Raw genomic sequence first — 16,934 nt, forward strand, 5'->3', positions numbered from 1 at the left:
GGGAGGCGCACGCATCACGCCTTTCTAGACGCAGTATACGGAGCGGCGCACGCCATGCTCCGGTAGCAACCGAAACGGTCCACTCGCGATTCGGCTCCTGAATTTACTCCCTATGGCTCATTTTTTTTTTTTTGGAAGGGACTCCCTATGGCTCATTGGCTTGCCCGTTCTCATGACCAAGGGGAGGCTCTTGAATTTACTCCGTATGGCTTTTTTTTAAGCTTAAAACACTGCTTTATTAAAACATGGGCCTGCATGGAGCTCTACTCAGGTCTGCTTGCTAATGCCATCTGTTTTATTCTCCGGGATATTGAGAATTACCGCTGTAATTGGGCACTTGGGCTGGCAGATCGACAAACTCGGTGGCCCATGTTTTAGCCCAGTATGCTAGGAACAATGACTCATCCGGAACCTTGTTCGGTACAGTCCCCTGGCAATCTCAGGCCATGGAGGCTACTTCCTGTACAACCCTGGCTATCATAATGGAATTTTTTCCTTCAAAAGAAAAAAGCGAGTTGCATCATTCTCTTTCATGACACAGCATGTCCTATGGGCTGCTGCTCCTCTGATAGAAAAATCGATTGATTGTGGTTAAGTGGGCCTTTCTGCCTGCTTCCGAATCGAAGGCCATCTCTCTCTTGCGTCCGTTGTTCGTGCGCGACGAGGACGAGCGGCCCAAGATGGCCCACGACGTGTTCAGCGACGAGGTGCCGGGGGCCGAGATCCTGCCCCACGTGGCGGCGGCCTGCGACGGTGGGGCGTCTTTCAGGTGGTGGACCACGGCGTCGACCAGGCCCTCGCCTCCGACATGGCCATGCTGTCCCGCGACGAGAAGCTCCGTTGGCAAGAAGGGCGGCTTCATCATGTGATGCAGGCGCACGTGCTAAATTAGCTACAGTTTTGAGGATTTATGTTTCCCATGTTGTCATCCTTATGATTTATTTTCTCCTGCTGTTTGGTCTTACAACATTGAGTGGGTAGGCCAAGGAGAAGATACACATGCATGTGTCATGGTAACAAGTTGCGACTACTGGCACTCTGACCGTACAAACCAGAAAAGCCAAAGGCAGGGCAAGCAACATGCAGCTGATGGCACTCAATCGTAGCTGTGATGCCGTCTGACTTTCTTGTATTGGATAGGTAGCTATCACTTGAATCTTTTTTTGCGGGGAAGCTATCACTTGAATCAACTTAAGAAGTAGTAATGGGGATTTATGAGATCCCAATATTTCTCTAAGTGCAGTTTAGAAGCTTCTCTGACTCTTGTATATATAAATTATTCAACATTGCAATAAGCATATATAGTAGCCTCGAAGAACAAGCATTCAGTAGAGCTTTGAAAAAAGGTTGCAGTCGACACTGATGAAATAGTTGTGGTTTCAAGCACAAAAGATACTACTACTTGATACTTCCAGATCTATCATCCAATTTGACTTCACAGGGTATTATTTAGATTGTCTGAAACTTAGGCTCTTTTTCTCGAGATGATACAATTGAATAGATGTGCATCAAACTTCTTTGGTCAGAAATTAATCATGATGTGTTGGTCATTTCACCGATTGTTTCATATGCAAGTTACATGTTGATACACCCGCGTATAGAGTTGGTTCATGTAAATTAGTGCGTGGCCAGTTGCAGCGATGAGATAAAGTCCCTTCTGCCTTTGTTATATCTACTGTTGTTGCAGTTTATTAGAACCTTTTTTCCCATTTCAGCATGCAGGAAGACCTCGTGTATCATAAACCGGTCATTACGCACTACAGTTGATGTGAGTTCCAAGCTCTGGCGCCGGCAAACAAGTTGAGGAAAAGCAGACTGTTGTTCCTTATGGCAATTGTTGACTTAATTTATCCTCTTTACTTCTTTTATTATATCCCATTTCTATCATTGTTCTAATGGGTGTATGAACCATCAAATTATTCGTTTTGTTCCTTTTGTTTTACATGTTGCCTTCATTATGATGCAGGTTGACTTCAAGTCAGAAGGGAGTGGCATATGGTGTATGCTCCATGGACAAGAATGAAATTTTATCTCAAGTATATTCGACCCAAATTTCGATGTAGAATAGGTGAGCGAGACATGTTTCTAAATATCATTCTTAGTGATATTTGGTTATGGAGATTTTTGCTGCATGCTACTTAAGTGATTTGCAAGCATGCAAACCAACTCCATAGCTATTGTCTCCTGATGTGTTCTCTTATGTTCTCATGAACATAGATGCTTCTCATGTGTTGTCCATTGACTGTCTTCTAAAATTTACGGGGCACATCAACCACAGAAGATGAGTATAGGCAGATTCAAATAACTCAATTCACAAATAACTAGCATACAAAGAGCATCCAGAAATACTAAGGTATAGAAGGCAGTTTTTCTGTTAGGTTGCTGTTTCCAGACATGTTTATGGTTACACATATCTTCTTTATATTTTATTCTTTTGCAGGGACATATCTTCTTTATATTTGAAATAATAATCATTCAAAAAATTGCTTACAGTTCATCTTTCTGCACTGTTGATACTGCAGGTGGTTCTCTTGCTGAAAGTATTGAAATTGCAGGTTCTCCGGCAATCGTGCAATCTTTACATATTATATATAATGTTTCAGATTAATATATGAGCTGCCTTTAGTTATAGGTGCACCCATTGTTTATTTCCTGCAAGTTATCTTTTGTCCTTTGTTTTACATCCCAGTTTATCCAATGGAGTCTAATACTGGTTTTCATTTGAAGTATTTAAATGACTTGCCGATGGCCACCCAAATTTGCATATTGTTTAATTAATTACTTTAAGTTAATATTTTTAATAGCCTCATCATGTTATTTTACCAAAATTGGTTAAACGATCAGCCATGTTTTCCGAAGTCTTTAAAGGAGTAGTTGTTACGATGTACAGTTACCAAGAGAAAATTCCATAAGCATGGCCATGCTTCAGCTAATCATCATATGATACGTACATTTTTTCAAAATATAGACCAGTGCAAACCAATTTATGAGTTTTGAGGCAGAGCAATCAATTATCTTTATCAATTTGTAACATGATTAGACATTACTACAACGCATCTGAACATAATAGTTGTGCATCGTGCTTTCGTAGTAGAATTTTTTTAAAGATGGCAGCTCATGTATTTAGATTTATCAGGATATCTCTTTTGGTTGCAGGTTGTGCTATGAGTATTGGTAATACAACAAGGAGGTTGGGGCACCGGTGATGGTGAGAACTTCCATTGGATAATTAATTGTTATAGCCAAACATCCGTATGATCTGTGGTGTTATAGCTCAATAATGTACCTTTTCTGATTCTAAAGGACCCATTTCTGTTCTTAAAAAATTGCAGGTAGGCTAATTTTATGATTTCTTAAAGGTGAGAAAAATATCCTCAGATTCCATGACTAATCGTGTCCAGGTTAACATTGGGAACACTATACAGCTGGTTTCAAATAAGTCAATCACACATGTAATGAAAGAAGTTACTTTTTTCCTAAGGTATGCCCTTATTTGTTTCATTATTTTGGCTTGTTGGTGAATGGAAATTGTTGCAGCTATGGAGAAATCGAGACTGACTTCATGAGAGGACATGTGGATCAATTGCCCTCAAACTTATCTGGCTAGTATGGTGTTTTTCCTTATTTGTGGTAATATATCACAGCCTGACAGGAACTTTTATTATATATATGAGCTGGTTTATGGGCAGTGCTATTTCTTATTAAAGTCAGCTTTTAACAAAAACCTACGAGTGTTAACATGCGGATTGAAGATTTTGGCATTGATGCAAATTTGGCTATAAAACCGTTCTGAAACATGCTGGAGGCTTATATCTTGTTCGTAGTTGTAACTGAAAACCCATCATATTTGTGTCAGATTAGAACATGTTGTGAGTTTATTTCCTTTTGTGAATATTTTGATGACTTATTGTGTTTATAATATTTGTGTCAGATTAGAACATGTTGTGAGTTTATTTCCTTTTGTGAATATTTTGATGACTTATTGTGTTTATAATTCTTACAATACATCCAACGAGTTCTTTAGAGTGTCGATTCGCAACAGATTGATAAAATTGTTTGGGAAGGATTTCTCCTTTGAGATGCAAGGGTTCAAGAAGAGATATTGTTATCCTCTTCTCAGTTTATCGTCATGTTTCAGATTTAGAGCTAACATGTACCATTTCGTCAAGTACATGAGTTAGTTTATGCCAATTTAACATCATGTTTCATGATTCTATATATTACATACATGTTCATCATTCTATTGGAGTAATTGACCAGCACAGCAACGTGCTCCGTCAATGGGGTGTATAAACAAGACCGTTTACGTCAATTCAGGATCAGAGTGAGACCGAATGAGCACACATGGGTACATAATTCAAACTCTTCACAAACATAAAACAGGGAGACACCAGAATTGATAGCATAACGTAAGTTAACTTGGTACTTCAACAAGACCATGAGAACCGCCCATAAACAGACATGGCTAGACCGTCTCAGCTATCATTGTTTCTCCCTCAGAAATGATATGGACTTCACTCCCCTTGGTTGCTTGATTCTTTTCTCCCGGATCCACTCCTTCTCTTCTGGATTCAACCGAACAATCGAACCCGTGAGCATACTGAAGAGCACATAGCCAGAGAATATCGTCGCCGCAAATCCACCATAATGTTCGAAATTCTTTATCTTCCGTAACGCCCGCCTACAGTTCGGTGAGATGAGCCAATGAAATCTTTGTAGTACAAAGAAAAGGAGAGGAGTGAGAGAACATATTTTGTTTTGAGTTATACGATCATACCATTTACTGTCATTGGGTCTAGGATCGATCTGGATAGAAAGATCCTGGCGTAGCAGACGCATTTCCCTGCCTAACCTGCCAGGAATGTTGTAGATGTTGTTTGCCTCCGAGATCATATCATACAGCTCCTCGCCCCTGTAATGGATCTCCGCTAACAGTTTCAAACGTCTTTCATGCTCGTCACCGGCGAGACCCTGCAGCAGGTTTTGTACGCAAAATGAGTTCCTAAAAGCAGGCAATGATCGTTTCGAAGAGAAAAGATCAAGCGAGTTGGGTTCGTTCAATTTTGTGATGTGCAGGCTGTTTGTGAAGCATGGCGTGGATTATCAAGTGAGTAGTGTTTAACACAAAACAACTAGTACTAGTTGCGAGGGATGGAAGAAACAGTTAACCGGCAAAAGATATGAGCTTTGGGTGAAGACCCTAGCTAGGTACCTTGGGCACATTGGTGTTTGCAGCAGTGGAGGAAGTCGATCTAGTCGGTTCGTGGAAGAGCCTTGGCAAGAGCCGGCGTTGCGCCTCTTCAACAGCCGCCGGCGTGCGGCCACCGACGAGCCTCCTCGCGGCGAATCGAAGCGCCGCCATCAACCGTCTCCTGGCAAAACTAGGGATTAGGCGTGGTCCGTCGCCGAATCGTCTGCTCCCCACACTTTCGCTTGCTACGGGGGAAGAATCGCGAGTTATTTGAGCGGATTTCGGGGATCGTACCTTGCGGATCCGCGCGGTGTAGTCCTTTAATAGGTTAGGGTTCCTCGCTCGCCTTCCGCCGCCCCCGACCCCGACTCGATCTCCAACTCCGGAAGGGAAGGGGAAAAAAGGACGAAGACGCGAACCGCTTGTCCGGACTATCCCTTCCGGCTCATGGCGTGTGGATTGGGCTGCGCCCGGACTACGTCGGGCGCTGTGTTGGGCCGGCCCAGTAACAGGAAAGAAATGATACTCGGATTGGATCACACGATTAAAATTGGAAAAAAAAAATATAATTGAACTTCTAATCCTGATGGTAAGAATTAAGAATTACTCCCTCCGATCTAAATTGTTGTCGAAATATTACATGTACCTAGACGTTTTTTAAGAATAGATACATATATATTTGGGCACATTTGACTAAAAATTTAGGATCGGAAGGAGTACAAATCAATTCCGATTCAAATAATTGTATGACGAGCGAATGGCACACTAGAATTGATACAAGGTCAATTTCAAATTTTGTTTGCTTTAGACCTCCACGGAATTGCCGTATAGACAAATATGTTCACGTATATAAGTATGTATTATTGCATAAATAATAAGTACTTTACACACATACAAAATAATATATTATACATTTATCATATTTTTAGTTGTTTGAAATTAGTTTTTACAAATTTATTTATGTCTTTCATTATATACTTACACGTATGCACTTATGTAAGTATGGCGTTGTTTTTTTACAAATTTGTTTATGCCATCCCCCGGTCCGCCTCGCTTAGAACATCCCTCGGTCTGTGTGGGTGACGTCACTTTTTTTCGCCCCGCAAGACAAAAGCCATGTCGCGCCCCCCCTGGCGCAATGTTTCATGCTGCTTTCCTAATCCATGGCAACTCGATGTGTGATTGTCGTCACCGGTGCGTGCTGTCTTCAAATATGTCCCCACATGTAATGCAGGGCGCGGTATCGGTATGGCATGCGGTACACAAGATCCCTGCTCGCACTGGAAGTGATTTGGGCCAATTCGTTTCATGCGCCGCGGGCTGAGCTGATGGGCCGAAACCTGTGTTGTCCATCCAACCGAGAAATATGGGCCGCAGGGGCCGTGCCGGGCCGCACCTCAAGGGGTTCCGGAACGGTGGATTACCGATATCGCCCTCGTTGCAGAGTACTGTTTCTCCGATCTACCCTCTCTGTCTTCTTCCCCCACAAGCCTTCTCCGTGTGAACCGCAACCCCTTTCCAAAACCCCCACCCCACTACGCTTCCTCCTCTCGAGCTCTCCGCAGCGCAGCGTAGCGCCTCCTAGGCTCCTACTCCTCCTCCCCATCTCCGCGCGAGAATGTTCTACTCGCACCAGCTCCTCGCGCGGAAGGCCCCGCTCGGCCAGATATGGTGCGTCTCCTCCTCCATCATCGCCCCCGTTACCTTGCCGCCGATTTCGCGTTTTTCTCTTTTCCCCTTGCTTCCCAATGCGTTTGATTCCGAGCTTTTTTTTTCTTCTTCCGATGCTTTTGCTCCAAATGCGTGTTCCGTGGTTGCTTCGATTCGGCTACTGACGGACTGACGCCTTCCGATTCCCGTGTGACGCGCAGGATGGCGGCGACGCTCCACGCGAAGATCAACCGCAAGCGGCTCGACAAGCTCGACATCATCAAAATCTGGTGAGCAGAGTTTTCTCGACCCGATTCGAGCGATTTTTCTCTAGACTCGCGGATTCCCCTCCTTGATTTTTTTTTGCGTGTGTGGTTTCTGGTGTAGCGAGGAGATTCTGAACCCGTCGGTGCCCATGGCTCTCAGGCTCTCCGGGATCCTCATGGGTGAGTCGAATTCTGCTCTATTTCCGCTGGGAATTTTTTTTGGGGATCGTGTTTTTTTTTTGGTTTCATGTGCGTCTGGGTTGCGTGAACAGGTGGTGTGGTGATCGTGTACGAGAGGAAGGTGAAGCTTCTCTACGGTAAATTGCTCCCTGCCTTTCGCGTTGATTGCTGCACTTCTTTTTGTCGAATTTTGGTTCTTATCGTCCCAAATTGTGTTCTCTCTTTCTCGCAGATGATGTTTCGCGGCTTCTGGTAAATTACGAGTCCGAGTTTCGCCCAATTCTTTCTTGACGCTGCCTGATCCATTCGCTTATGCTTGGTAATTTGGTTCGAGTCATGCTTGCACTAATTTCTTCTGCAGGTTGATATCAATGAGGCATGGCGGATCAGGCCGGTCGTGGACCACACCGTCCTCCCAAAGGGCAAAGCCCAAGCCAAGTATGTTGCTCTCTCGGTCCATGCCTTTTTAGAAGTTTCTGGATGTTGGTTCTTGGGTTGGGATTATGTGCCTCTCCATTTGGGAGAGACTTGGGGCTTTGTGCTGTTGTTGGCAATGTTCAGGAATTCGCAACTGGTAGCTGCTCTCTCGGCTTGGGAGTAGCGATTAATTGCTGAATCGGTCTATTAACTGGATTAATCGGTAGATTAAATAGGTACATGACAATATATTGCCAACATATATCTAGTTTTTATGTATTATACCATGCTCCCAGCTATGTAACATACTAAAATATCTCTAGGCATAGTCGCATCACAAGCACAACAAAGTACTAGCAAACTAAACCAACAAACAACACATCACAGCAAGCAAGCAAAATGAGTTCGCAAGTTCTTATGGTAGGTTATAGATTGATGATAAATAGCTCAAGGCTGTGGGAGGTGCTCCTTGTCATCATCCTCTTTGGTTGCCATCATCTGACTCGAAATCAATGTCATCCTCCATATCCATCCCATGATCAGATTCATTATCATCATCAGAAACAAATTCTTCAACTTCATGGAACTCTTGCACTCCTACTAAGCTCCATAGCTTTGGTTGCCCCCATTGCTTCATCAATGATATTCTATGACAGCCCCGCTATGGAATCAATCTCCTCATCAATGTTGCACCTTGACATATCCAATCTTGTGCTTGCAATGCATCTTCACCAAGAAGAACGTCACTAGAAGAGGATAACTTCTTTCTTTTATCGATCATTGTCGGGGGGATGACCTCGGGTAGGGTCATGGCGACACAACCCTAGCCGAGATGACGGAGATAAAGCTGGCATAGTTATGTATGTTGGCATCGTAAAGTCAAACTAACGCTAAGCCGGCATCCCGGGCGTATGCCAGCATCGCTATCTTGTCTTATGAGTTTGCAGGATAAGGATGAGCACCTTGATCTCGGTGATAGCTAAGATCTCCCAACGGTCTTATCATGACCACGCGGTGCAAAGTAAAGCATAGCCATCATCATCTTAGAAAAGCAGTCAGCGCCTGCGTACTGACGCTAGACGACTGCAGAGAGGAAGCACCGAAAGAGAATCTCTGACGGAAGCCGGCAGAGGATAGCGGTACTTTCTGCAGGGTGCCAGGGAAAAGTAAAGCGGTCTTGTCCCCTACGGTGCTACCGGGAGGGAACCAGGCCGCGTGCCCGGCGAGGCCCAAGGAAGATGGCGTTAGACTCGGCCCGCATGTTAGTGTGACATGCCCGGCCTATAAATAGAACCTCACCCCTCTGTAGAGAAGAGAGAGGCACTTAGACATCTAGGGTTTTCCCCTTTTTCTTCTTCTTCCTCAAGAACACAGCTCGAGGAGCGCCATTGTAGAGCTTCTCTATCCCGGCTAATACAACAAAGCAGGAGTAGGAGTCTTACCTCCGCAAGAGGGCTCCGAACCTGGGTAAACCTGTGTGTGTTTGTGAGTTTGTGCGTGTTTCCCTTCACGTCCTCCCTCCTCCGGTTCCTCCATCGTCCATCGGCCCCAAGTTAAGCCATCCCATGGCATCTGCCGTGACACCACCACGACAATCATTCTTCCATTGAATTGGACATAAGCTAGATTGTCCCTTTGGACCACACCTTTTTATTTCTCTCTTTGCATCTACCTACAAAGTGCAGATGGGAGCCTGGTTAGAATTTTTTTTGCGAGAAGTAAGAATGTTCAGATTTGACTAACTGATTGAGATTGACTAAGAGTTACTACTGGAGTTATTTCTTCAACTTCATGGAACTCTTGCACTCCTATGAGTACCATTTAAAAAATGCTCCATTTTCTTTCACATCTGGATGAACTTGTGGTCAAGTTGAGTATCCGTATGGCCATTTGTTGCAATGCAGGAGTTTGTAATCCATAAGTTGACCACTACTTAGCTACAATTTGAAAAAAGAGAAGTAATATGCAACCAGCCTATTAATTTCACAAATGCTATTAATAATATTTTTGCTTCGAGAACAAGCTTACCGGCATTGAAATTGTCATTGCTAATTGCTTTCATGGCAGCCACGTTCCCAAACATGGCATTCTTCTTCTTAAACTTGGTGAAGTCAATGTTAAGCACTACATTTTGCATGCTGTCATCATCATAATAAAATATCTCCATGACTTCCATAAACGCAGCCACTATCACTAACATCCTTAAAGATGCTTGAGTCAGCATAACTATATTTGGGATTTAACATGTATGCTGCCATGTGTAATGGAGAATCCAGCCTCCCTCTCATCTTGGTATCCATGGCATTAGTGATCACCAAGTAGTCTTTTTCTGAATTTTCAACAGCAACCATGATTTCCTTTCCTTTTTTTTGCGCTTATTAGTTCTCCATACATAGAGGCAATGGATGGTCCATCACTATCAGCCAACCGAAGCACCTTCACCAATGGTTCAAAAACCTTGCATTGCAACATAGAACTTGTACAAATATGATAAAACAACCCCAACATAGAACATATACAAGTATGATAAAACATCCCCACAATAATCCATATACAAGTGTGAGAAAACAGCATGAACATATACAAGTATGAGAAAACAGCCCCAACATAGAACATGCCTTGATGCAAAAGGGAGACACTTTTCCAAAATCCCCTACTCATTATTGTGTCCTTAGCTGACTTTCCTTTCTTTGTTCGTGTGTGCTTGCATGCTTCCCATTCATCACTGCAAACCATTCCCCTTAGTTCCTTCTTCTTAGAAACCAAACTTTGCAGGTTAAGAAATGCCGAAGCAAATCTTGTCACTCCTGGTCTAACAATGTCTCTTCAGACGGGAATGTAATAAACTAATCATAGCAGATCTGAGGGCTATGTGGTACTGAGAAATAATGCTATCCTTAGAGAGGATTTTACCACCTTAAAAAACTGATAATGTTTCTTAGCATCCCATCATGTTCAAAGGAGAGACTCTTACTGCTGTGCATCGCCCTGTGAAAGCTGGTTAGCACTCCATATGTGATATGTAACATCTTGCCACTGCGCCATGGTCATCAAGCTCAGCTAAAGAGTTTCACTCTCTTTGTTAGCTCTTTCACAGCCCGGACACATGTTCTGTTTACTTTTGTAAAAATTGCCTGGGATAGGTACAAAATGCTAGCATAGAGAATGATATGTTTGTGAGATTAAGAAAGCAGTGTGTCATGTTTATCTGAAAGTGCTACTTCTTGCAGGTACAAAGCAGTAACACTGCCGGAGAACATGATGGATATGGAGGTGGAACAGCCCATGCTTTTCTCGGATACTAATACTGCCAGGTTCCGGGGAATGGTAATCCTTCCCATCTATGTATTCTGGAATTTGAAAACTCTGATTAAATGCATACAAAGTAATCTAAGATCATACTTATAAACTATAACCACATCCATGGGATCTTCTGTCTCCTGAATTTTCTGTACTCATCTTATTGAAATCTATGCATTTGCAGAGCCTGGATGATTTGGGTGAACAATATTTTAATGTCAACCTTGATGATGATGACTTCTCCCGTGCTGAGCATCATCACCAAGGTATTTTGTTTCTGTTCTTGGGAATAATTGTGCTTTGTGGTTTCTTAAGAGCTCCTTTGTTTAACTCTAGTTTCTTATCTCAGCTGAGGCAGTCAACATTACCCTGGTCGATAATTTTGAGTCTGGGCTTGCCGAAACTGATGTCTTCAATCGTTTCGAGAGGTAAAGCAAAGTTACATTCTTGTTTAAGTTTATCATTCTGATATCTTGTTGTTGTGTTCTTTTAATTTTGGTGGCCAGCACCGATTTCATTGTGGAATAGTATCTTGTCACCACAGATTTGACATAGCAGATGATGACACCACGGTCAACATTACTCCCGATGAACACCCACAGGCTCCAAGTACACTTGCTCCCTCTCCACCTAAGGAAGACCCTCCTCAACAACAAGAACAGCATTATGCTGCCCCATCCCCTAACCAAGAAGAACCTCAACAAGGTAAAATCAAGCACATGCTATTTCAGAATATTTGATGCTATCATAGGAAATGGTTATCATCTTTTAAAATTGTAGAATATTTTGTTTTGATGCTATATACACTATTTTTAATCTCTGAGCCTGCGACAAATTCACCATGTTATTTCAGTTTAGGGAAAGTCCTATCCATATTTCTTTCAATGTGTCCTTTGTGCTATGTTTCTTCAGGGATAGTAGAAGTTTATGGTTCTGTGGGACAGCTAAAGATCTGCAGTAACCATACCATATTGTGTGCAATGACTATTTGGTCAAGTAGCTAAGAGATTATTTTCACTCAATCTGCCCACTGCCTTTGTAAATGGCCAAATGAATGTTGTAGGACCATATATTGTGGATTAAGCGGATAGGTAATGTACTAGCGATCGCAGCAGAGTTCACTATAGTTTTTTTCGGCAATTTCATGAAAGAAACATTGTGTATTTGCCACCATTCGCACTAGTCTCTAGTTTATAACTGATCATTACTTGCAACAATTATAATACTAAATAGGAAAATAAACTGTATTTGAACCTTCTAATTGATAAGCACAATTTGCATGTAATTTCTCCTTTTTGATAGTTTCTTTGTCTGTTGGCTAGTTACTTGATATATTAGAAGTTGCAATACTGGGCACAGTTTGGCTACATCTATACTATACAGCAAGTATCTTACTGCAATCTCCGACAACTGCAGGGGATCCATCAAAGGATCAAGAGGAGCAGAAGATGAAGGTCTGTATGATTTATCCAATGAATAATTAACTTTAGGTGAAACTCTTAGAAGGAAAAGGAGTTCGATGTTGTTTACCTGAGAACGCTTTTCGTAATACAGGAAAGACAGCCAAATAGACCGTCAAAGAGGAAAGCACGTGGGAAGGGCCCCCAAGTGACTATGGACAACCAGACAATGATCCCAGGGAATATATATCAGACATGGTTGAAGGACCCATTAAGCCTCATCTCCAAAAGGCGTAGAGTCAGCAGCGTATGTTGATCTCGTATTGCTCAAATACATATTTTCTTGTAGTTCCGAAGTGATGCATTTTACTTACAAAACCAATGTTTTGTTGTTTAATGCTTGCAGAAAATTAATCCTATCCAGACAATAAAGATAGGTGACCTCATGGAACTGCCCCCGGTTGCTCTAATATCTTACTCGGAGAAGTCACCCTTAGAATTATATTATCCGAAGCAGCTTATGCAGCTCTGGAAGGAATGTACTGAAGTCAAATCCCCAAAATCCTCATCTCCAGGTCACTATAAAACTTCATTCTGTGAATAGACTGCAAAGTTTTAACTTGCTAAGTGCTAATTTGTAGCTGCACGCTGTTTCATAAAGGAGGGAAATCGCCGTCATCACAAGAACAGCAGTCAAGAAATTCACCACCTCAGGTTGTTCCAGAGCTTTTATGTTTTTTGGGGGTAAAACTGACATGCTTCCATACTGAATTTATTAGCATTTACCTCATAAGTAATTCACTTGCAGCCTCAAGGAGAATATCAGGGTGAAATGGGAGCTCAACCGATGGACTTCACAGATGGCATTGAAAAGATCAGAGGAAACAAGAGTGGTGAATATGAAAGGGTTGATGATGCTCTGCATGGTGACCATAGTGTTACACCTGGAAGTCCTGGTAAGTTAGGAAAAGAAGTTCGAGTTGTCCTTATTTAGCCACTAGATGACATCAACCCTACTGCAGGGCTAAGTCGCAGGTCTGCTTCAAGCTCTGGTGGCTCTGGAAGAGGGGCATTTGTGCCATTGGACCCAGAAATACAATTTTATTCCGGAGGTGGAAGGTAACTGTTGATATTAATAGTTACCTGTGGCCTTTTTTTTTGGTTTTTTAAGGAACAGATCACCATTCCATTACAACACTAGGCTGGACATGTCGCCAGCTACAGATTTTTTTTACGAAAGCTGGGTATTCGCCAAACCACATTTCATAGTGGTCGGCTTCCATAAGTACACCATGCGCAGCACCATTACACATCCTTGGACAATTAACAACACTTACATCATGGAAACCAGGACGAAGATGAATCTAATTTCCCTAAAAATGGCTCCCAAGGAGGCTAGGTCATAATCTTCGGAATTGACAGCTTGCTTCAGTGCCACCGAATCAGTTTCAAGAATCACATTTTGGCAACCCATTTGAGAAGCTATGATTGCTGCTTTAGCATTGCTAAAAATCGCTCCCAAGGAGTCTCCATGCAAGCATTGCTAGATTAAAGGAGTGAAGATCTCTAAACCCCAGTCCTCCAATCCTTTTTGGTTTTGAGAGCTTACCCCAAGTAACCCAGTGTATCTGTCCTGAATATGCTTCATATTTCTCCAGGATATTATTTACTTCTTGGGCATTGTTTGAATTTGCCTCTTGCAGTAAAAGAGAGTCATCCGCATAGAGTAAATGATTAACACTTGGTGCACCCCTGCAGATTTTGACCCCCTTCAGCTTTGCTTTCCTCTCTGCATCATTCAACATGGCTGAGAAACCTTCTGCAGGCTGGCTTCAAGCCTGCCGTAGTTTCCTTCAAAAAGAAACCTTCTGCACATATTAAGAACCGTTACAGGGACAGGGGTCTCCTTGACGCAGGCCTCTTTGAGGGATAATAACATCTGTGGCATCCCCATTTACTTTAATTTGATATCAAACCGAAGTGATGCACTTCAGGATTAATTCAATCCAACCCTATCAAAGCCCAGTTTAACCATCATGTCATGCAAAAATTTCCACTCCACTCTGTCATAGGCTTTGCTAGTGTCCAGTTTCAGAGCAACGTAGCCTGCTGATCCGCTTCTTTTCCTCTTAGTTGTATACTTTTTTGAAAGAAAAAAAAGTCGGTAATCTAAGTTAGTTCTCTTTATACTAGATCTTCCATCTGTTTCTATGCTCTGAAGTCCAGAAAATGTTAGAGCTGTCTCATTGATGGGGTGTTCGGAAAATGGAAAAATCCAAATCATTGATGTTAACCATAATAAGTGTCAGCTTCCTATGGTTCTTTATGTCCTGTTTAGTTTCTTAGTATAACTGTCTGAGAGCTATTGAACAGGTCCAAGAGGAGGCAGCATTCATCTGGAAGAAGCTTGGGGAACCTTGATCCAGTTGAAGAGGAATCCCCACTGGAGCAAGAAGTGAAGGGCTTCAAGCTGAGAAGGCTTTCAGATATTGGACCAACACCTGGTTGATTGCATTTCTGACTTCATATCCTCATTTTAAACTGTTATATACGGATATGTATAGTGCTTCATGTTTCCTTCACGCAAATAGCAGTAACAGTTAAATTTTTGTTTCAGAGCTTCTGGAAGAAACTGAACTGACTCAAACTCCATATCACAAGCAACCCAGTCCTACCGACCAGGTCACTGAATCAATACACTCGTAAGTATGCCGAGCGGTTGCTGATAGTTCCTGGGTGACATAAGTTTGACTGAGGGACTACAAGTTGACGCTAGACTTAAATTCGTGCAGGTATCTTAAGCTACACTTTGATGCCCCAGATGCCCCCCTATCCGAATCGCTTAGTCAGTTAACTTATGGGATGACTACAGCAAGAGCTGCCCGGCTATTTTATCAAACGTGTGGTATGTGATACTCTACATTGGTAATAGTTGTAAATACATCGTGCATGTCTTATCCCATGATGTTACATTTGCTTTGCTGGCTTATTTGATTATTCATAGTTTGATGGACCATAAGTACAAATGATACACATCACAGTCCATGCTTGCTTGTTTTCTCATTATGCTGGTTTATAGTATTATAGCATGTTAACTCAGCATGGTGTAAAAGGAAGAAAATAAATGTCATAACATGAAAACTGGGGAACACTGCTCGATAGTATTGACAAAAGAAGCATGGCCGCTAGGATGTTCGCTGCAATCCTTCATATGGACGTGTTTCGACTTGTTGTTCACTGAGGATTCTATTTTGTGCAGTTTTAGCAACTCTGGACCGCATCAAGGTTACACAGGTCGAACCGTACGGAGCCATCCTGATCTCGAGAGGGCTAAATATGTGATACCCCTAATGTTAACACCCGGAAGAATTAGAGCCTTTTGCACATCTCGTGTTCATATATCTATAATGTTTACAGTTGCACAGGAAGTATTGTAGGTCATTACTTATGTCTGTTGATGAGAAGCAAGTGGTGGTGGTGCTGTGTTAAGCTGGTAGTTTGTGCAAGTTCTGGAAAATTTTGTAAGCTATGCTCAGGGGATTGATTCTACTGAAGCTTTGTAATTGGATCCGTATCTGCTGAAATGACTTGACTACTGTCCGCCCCTTTTTACAAAACTCTATTGTACTGAAGCCAGGATTTGATCAAATTTTGATGACTACGTACTACTCTTGCAAAGATAATATGCATACTTGGTCCCTTTTTATATCACTTGATTGAAATATGTTCTTGGGCTGTTTCTGTTTCTTCTTTGGGTTTGATCTCATTTGAACTCAGAAAGTCCTTCAAATCTTCACATAGCCCCTTGACCATGAGTTCGGCTTTTTTTCACCCGCAGGCATTTATGTTCAATGTCTTGATGACTGGATGAGCGTAATTCACGTGCGGTGTGTTCCTTTTACGCTTTTCTCACGCCTAGATATTACTGCTGGTCTGAGGCTCTTTGTAGAAGAAGCAAAGGATTTGGAAGCAAGCGAGTTGACTACTATGCAATGCGAGATGCTCCTAGTCTCCTACGTGTTTAAGATTGGAGTTGTTGAACAGATCAAGCCAGTGTTAGCTTACACTTAGATATTCAAAGGCCGACAGCAGGCCATAGGCGAAGTAGAGAGCGTGGCTGGGGATGAAGCCGGTGCTAGCTCTAGCTGCTGAGCTTGGTCAGTTGGTCGTCCTGAATCGGTCTTGCATGACCTCCATGGTGATGCTGCTCCGAACAACTATGGTTGATGCTGACACTGGGTGACTACGGTCGACGGAAGCTGCTTTCGTATATCAACCATTATAGTGCGACTATATGTGTTACAGTCCCTCCAACTTGCGTCGAACATCATTATCAGATAAGATAACCTAACAAATACAAGGTTTGCGCGCTTTGCCGAATCGTATTGCAGATTTGGCGAGGTTCGGAGGGATCAGTGAAAACCATTCTTAAAAGGACGACCTATAGACTATATCTCAGACGACGACGACTTAGCGTGTCTTATAGAAGCGTGTGACCCGACATCCCAAGAATCATCGTCAGCTCACCTT

General features: G+C 42.5%; 2 protein-coding genes across 2 annotated transcripts; one reads left to right on the forward strand and one right to left on the reverse strand.

Moving 5' to 3' along the window:
• Positions 1-4,220: 4,220 nt before the first annotated feature.
• On the reverse strand, positions 4,221-5,628 carry LOC100824495. The gene is made up of 4 exons (XM_003567770.4): positions 5,486-5,628; positions 5,213-5,372; positions 4,778-4,971; positions 4,221-4,681 (listed from the first exon to the last, which is right to left on the reverse strand). The coding sequence occupies exons 2-4, from the start codon at positions 5,360-5,362 to the stop codon at positions 4,483-4,485; spliced, it is 543 nt and encodes a 180-aa protein (XP_003567818.1). The 5' UTR covers positions 5,363-5,372; positions 5,486-5,628; the 3' UTR covers positions 4,221-4,482.
• Positions 5,629-6,697: 1,069 nt separating this feature from the next.
• Positions 6,698-16,084, forward strand: LOC100824802 (sister chromatid cohesion 1 protein 1). The gene is made up of 20 exons (XM_003567771.4): positions 6,698-6,862; positions 7,063-7,131; positions 7,229-7,287; positions 7,380-7,424; positions 7,520-7,539; positions 7,649-7,725; positions 10,935-11,031; positions 11,189-11,270; positions 11,354-11,432; positions 11,549-11,709; positions 12,421-12,458; positions 12,559-12,711; positions 12,811-12,979; positions 13,066-13,118; positions 13,213-13,360; positions 13,427-13,523; positions 14,778-14,908; positions 15,022-15,106; positions 15,197-15,309; positions 15,664-16,084. The coding sequence occupies exons 1-20, from the start codon at positions 6,810-6,812 to the stop codon at positions 15,744-15,746; spliced, it is 1,812 nt and encodes a 603-aa protein (XP_003567819.1). The 5' UTR covers positions 6,698-6,809; the 3' UTR covers positions 15,747-16,084.
• The last annotated feature ends 850 nt before the right edge of the window (positions 16,085-16,934 follow it).

This window comes from Brachypodium distachyon, chromosome 2 (assembly GCF_000005505.3).
Source record: "Brachypodium distachyon strain Bd21 chromosome 2, Brachypodium_distachyon_v3.0, whole genome shotgun sequence".
Classification (NCBI taxonomy): domain Eukaryota; kingdom Viridiplantae; phylum Streptophyta; class Magnoliopsida; order Poales; family Poaceae; genus Brachypodium; species Brachypodium distachyon.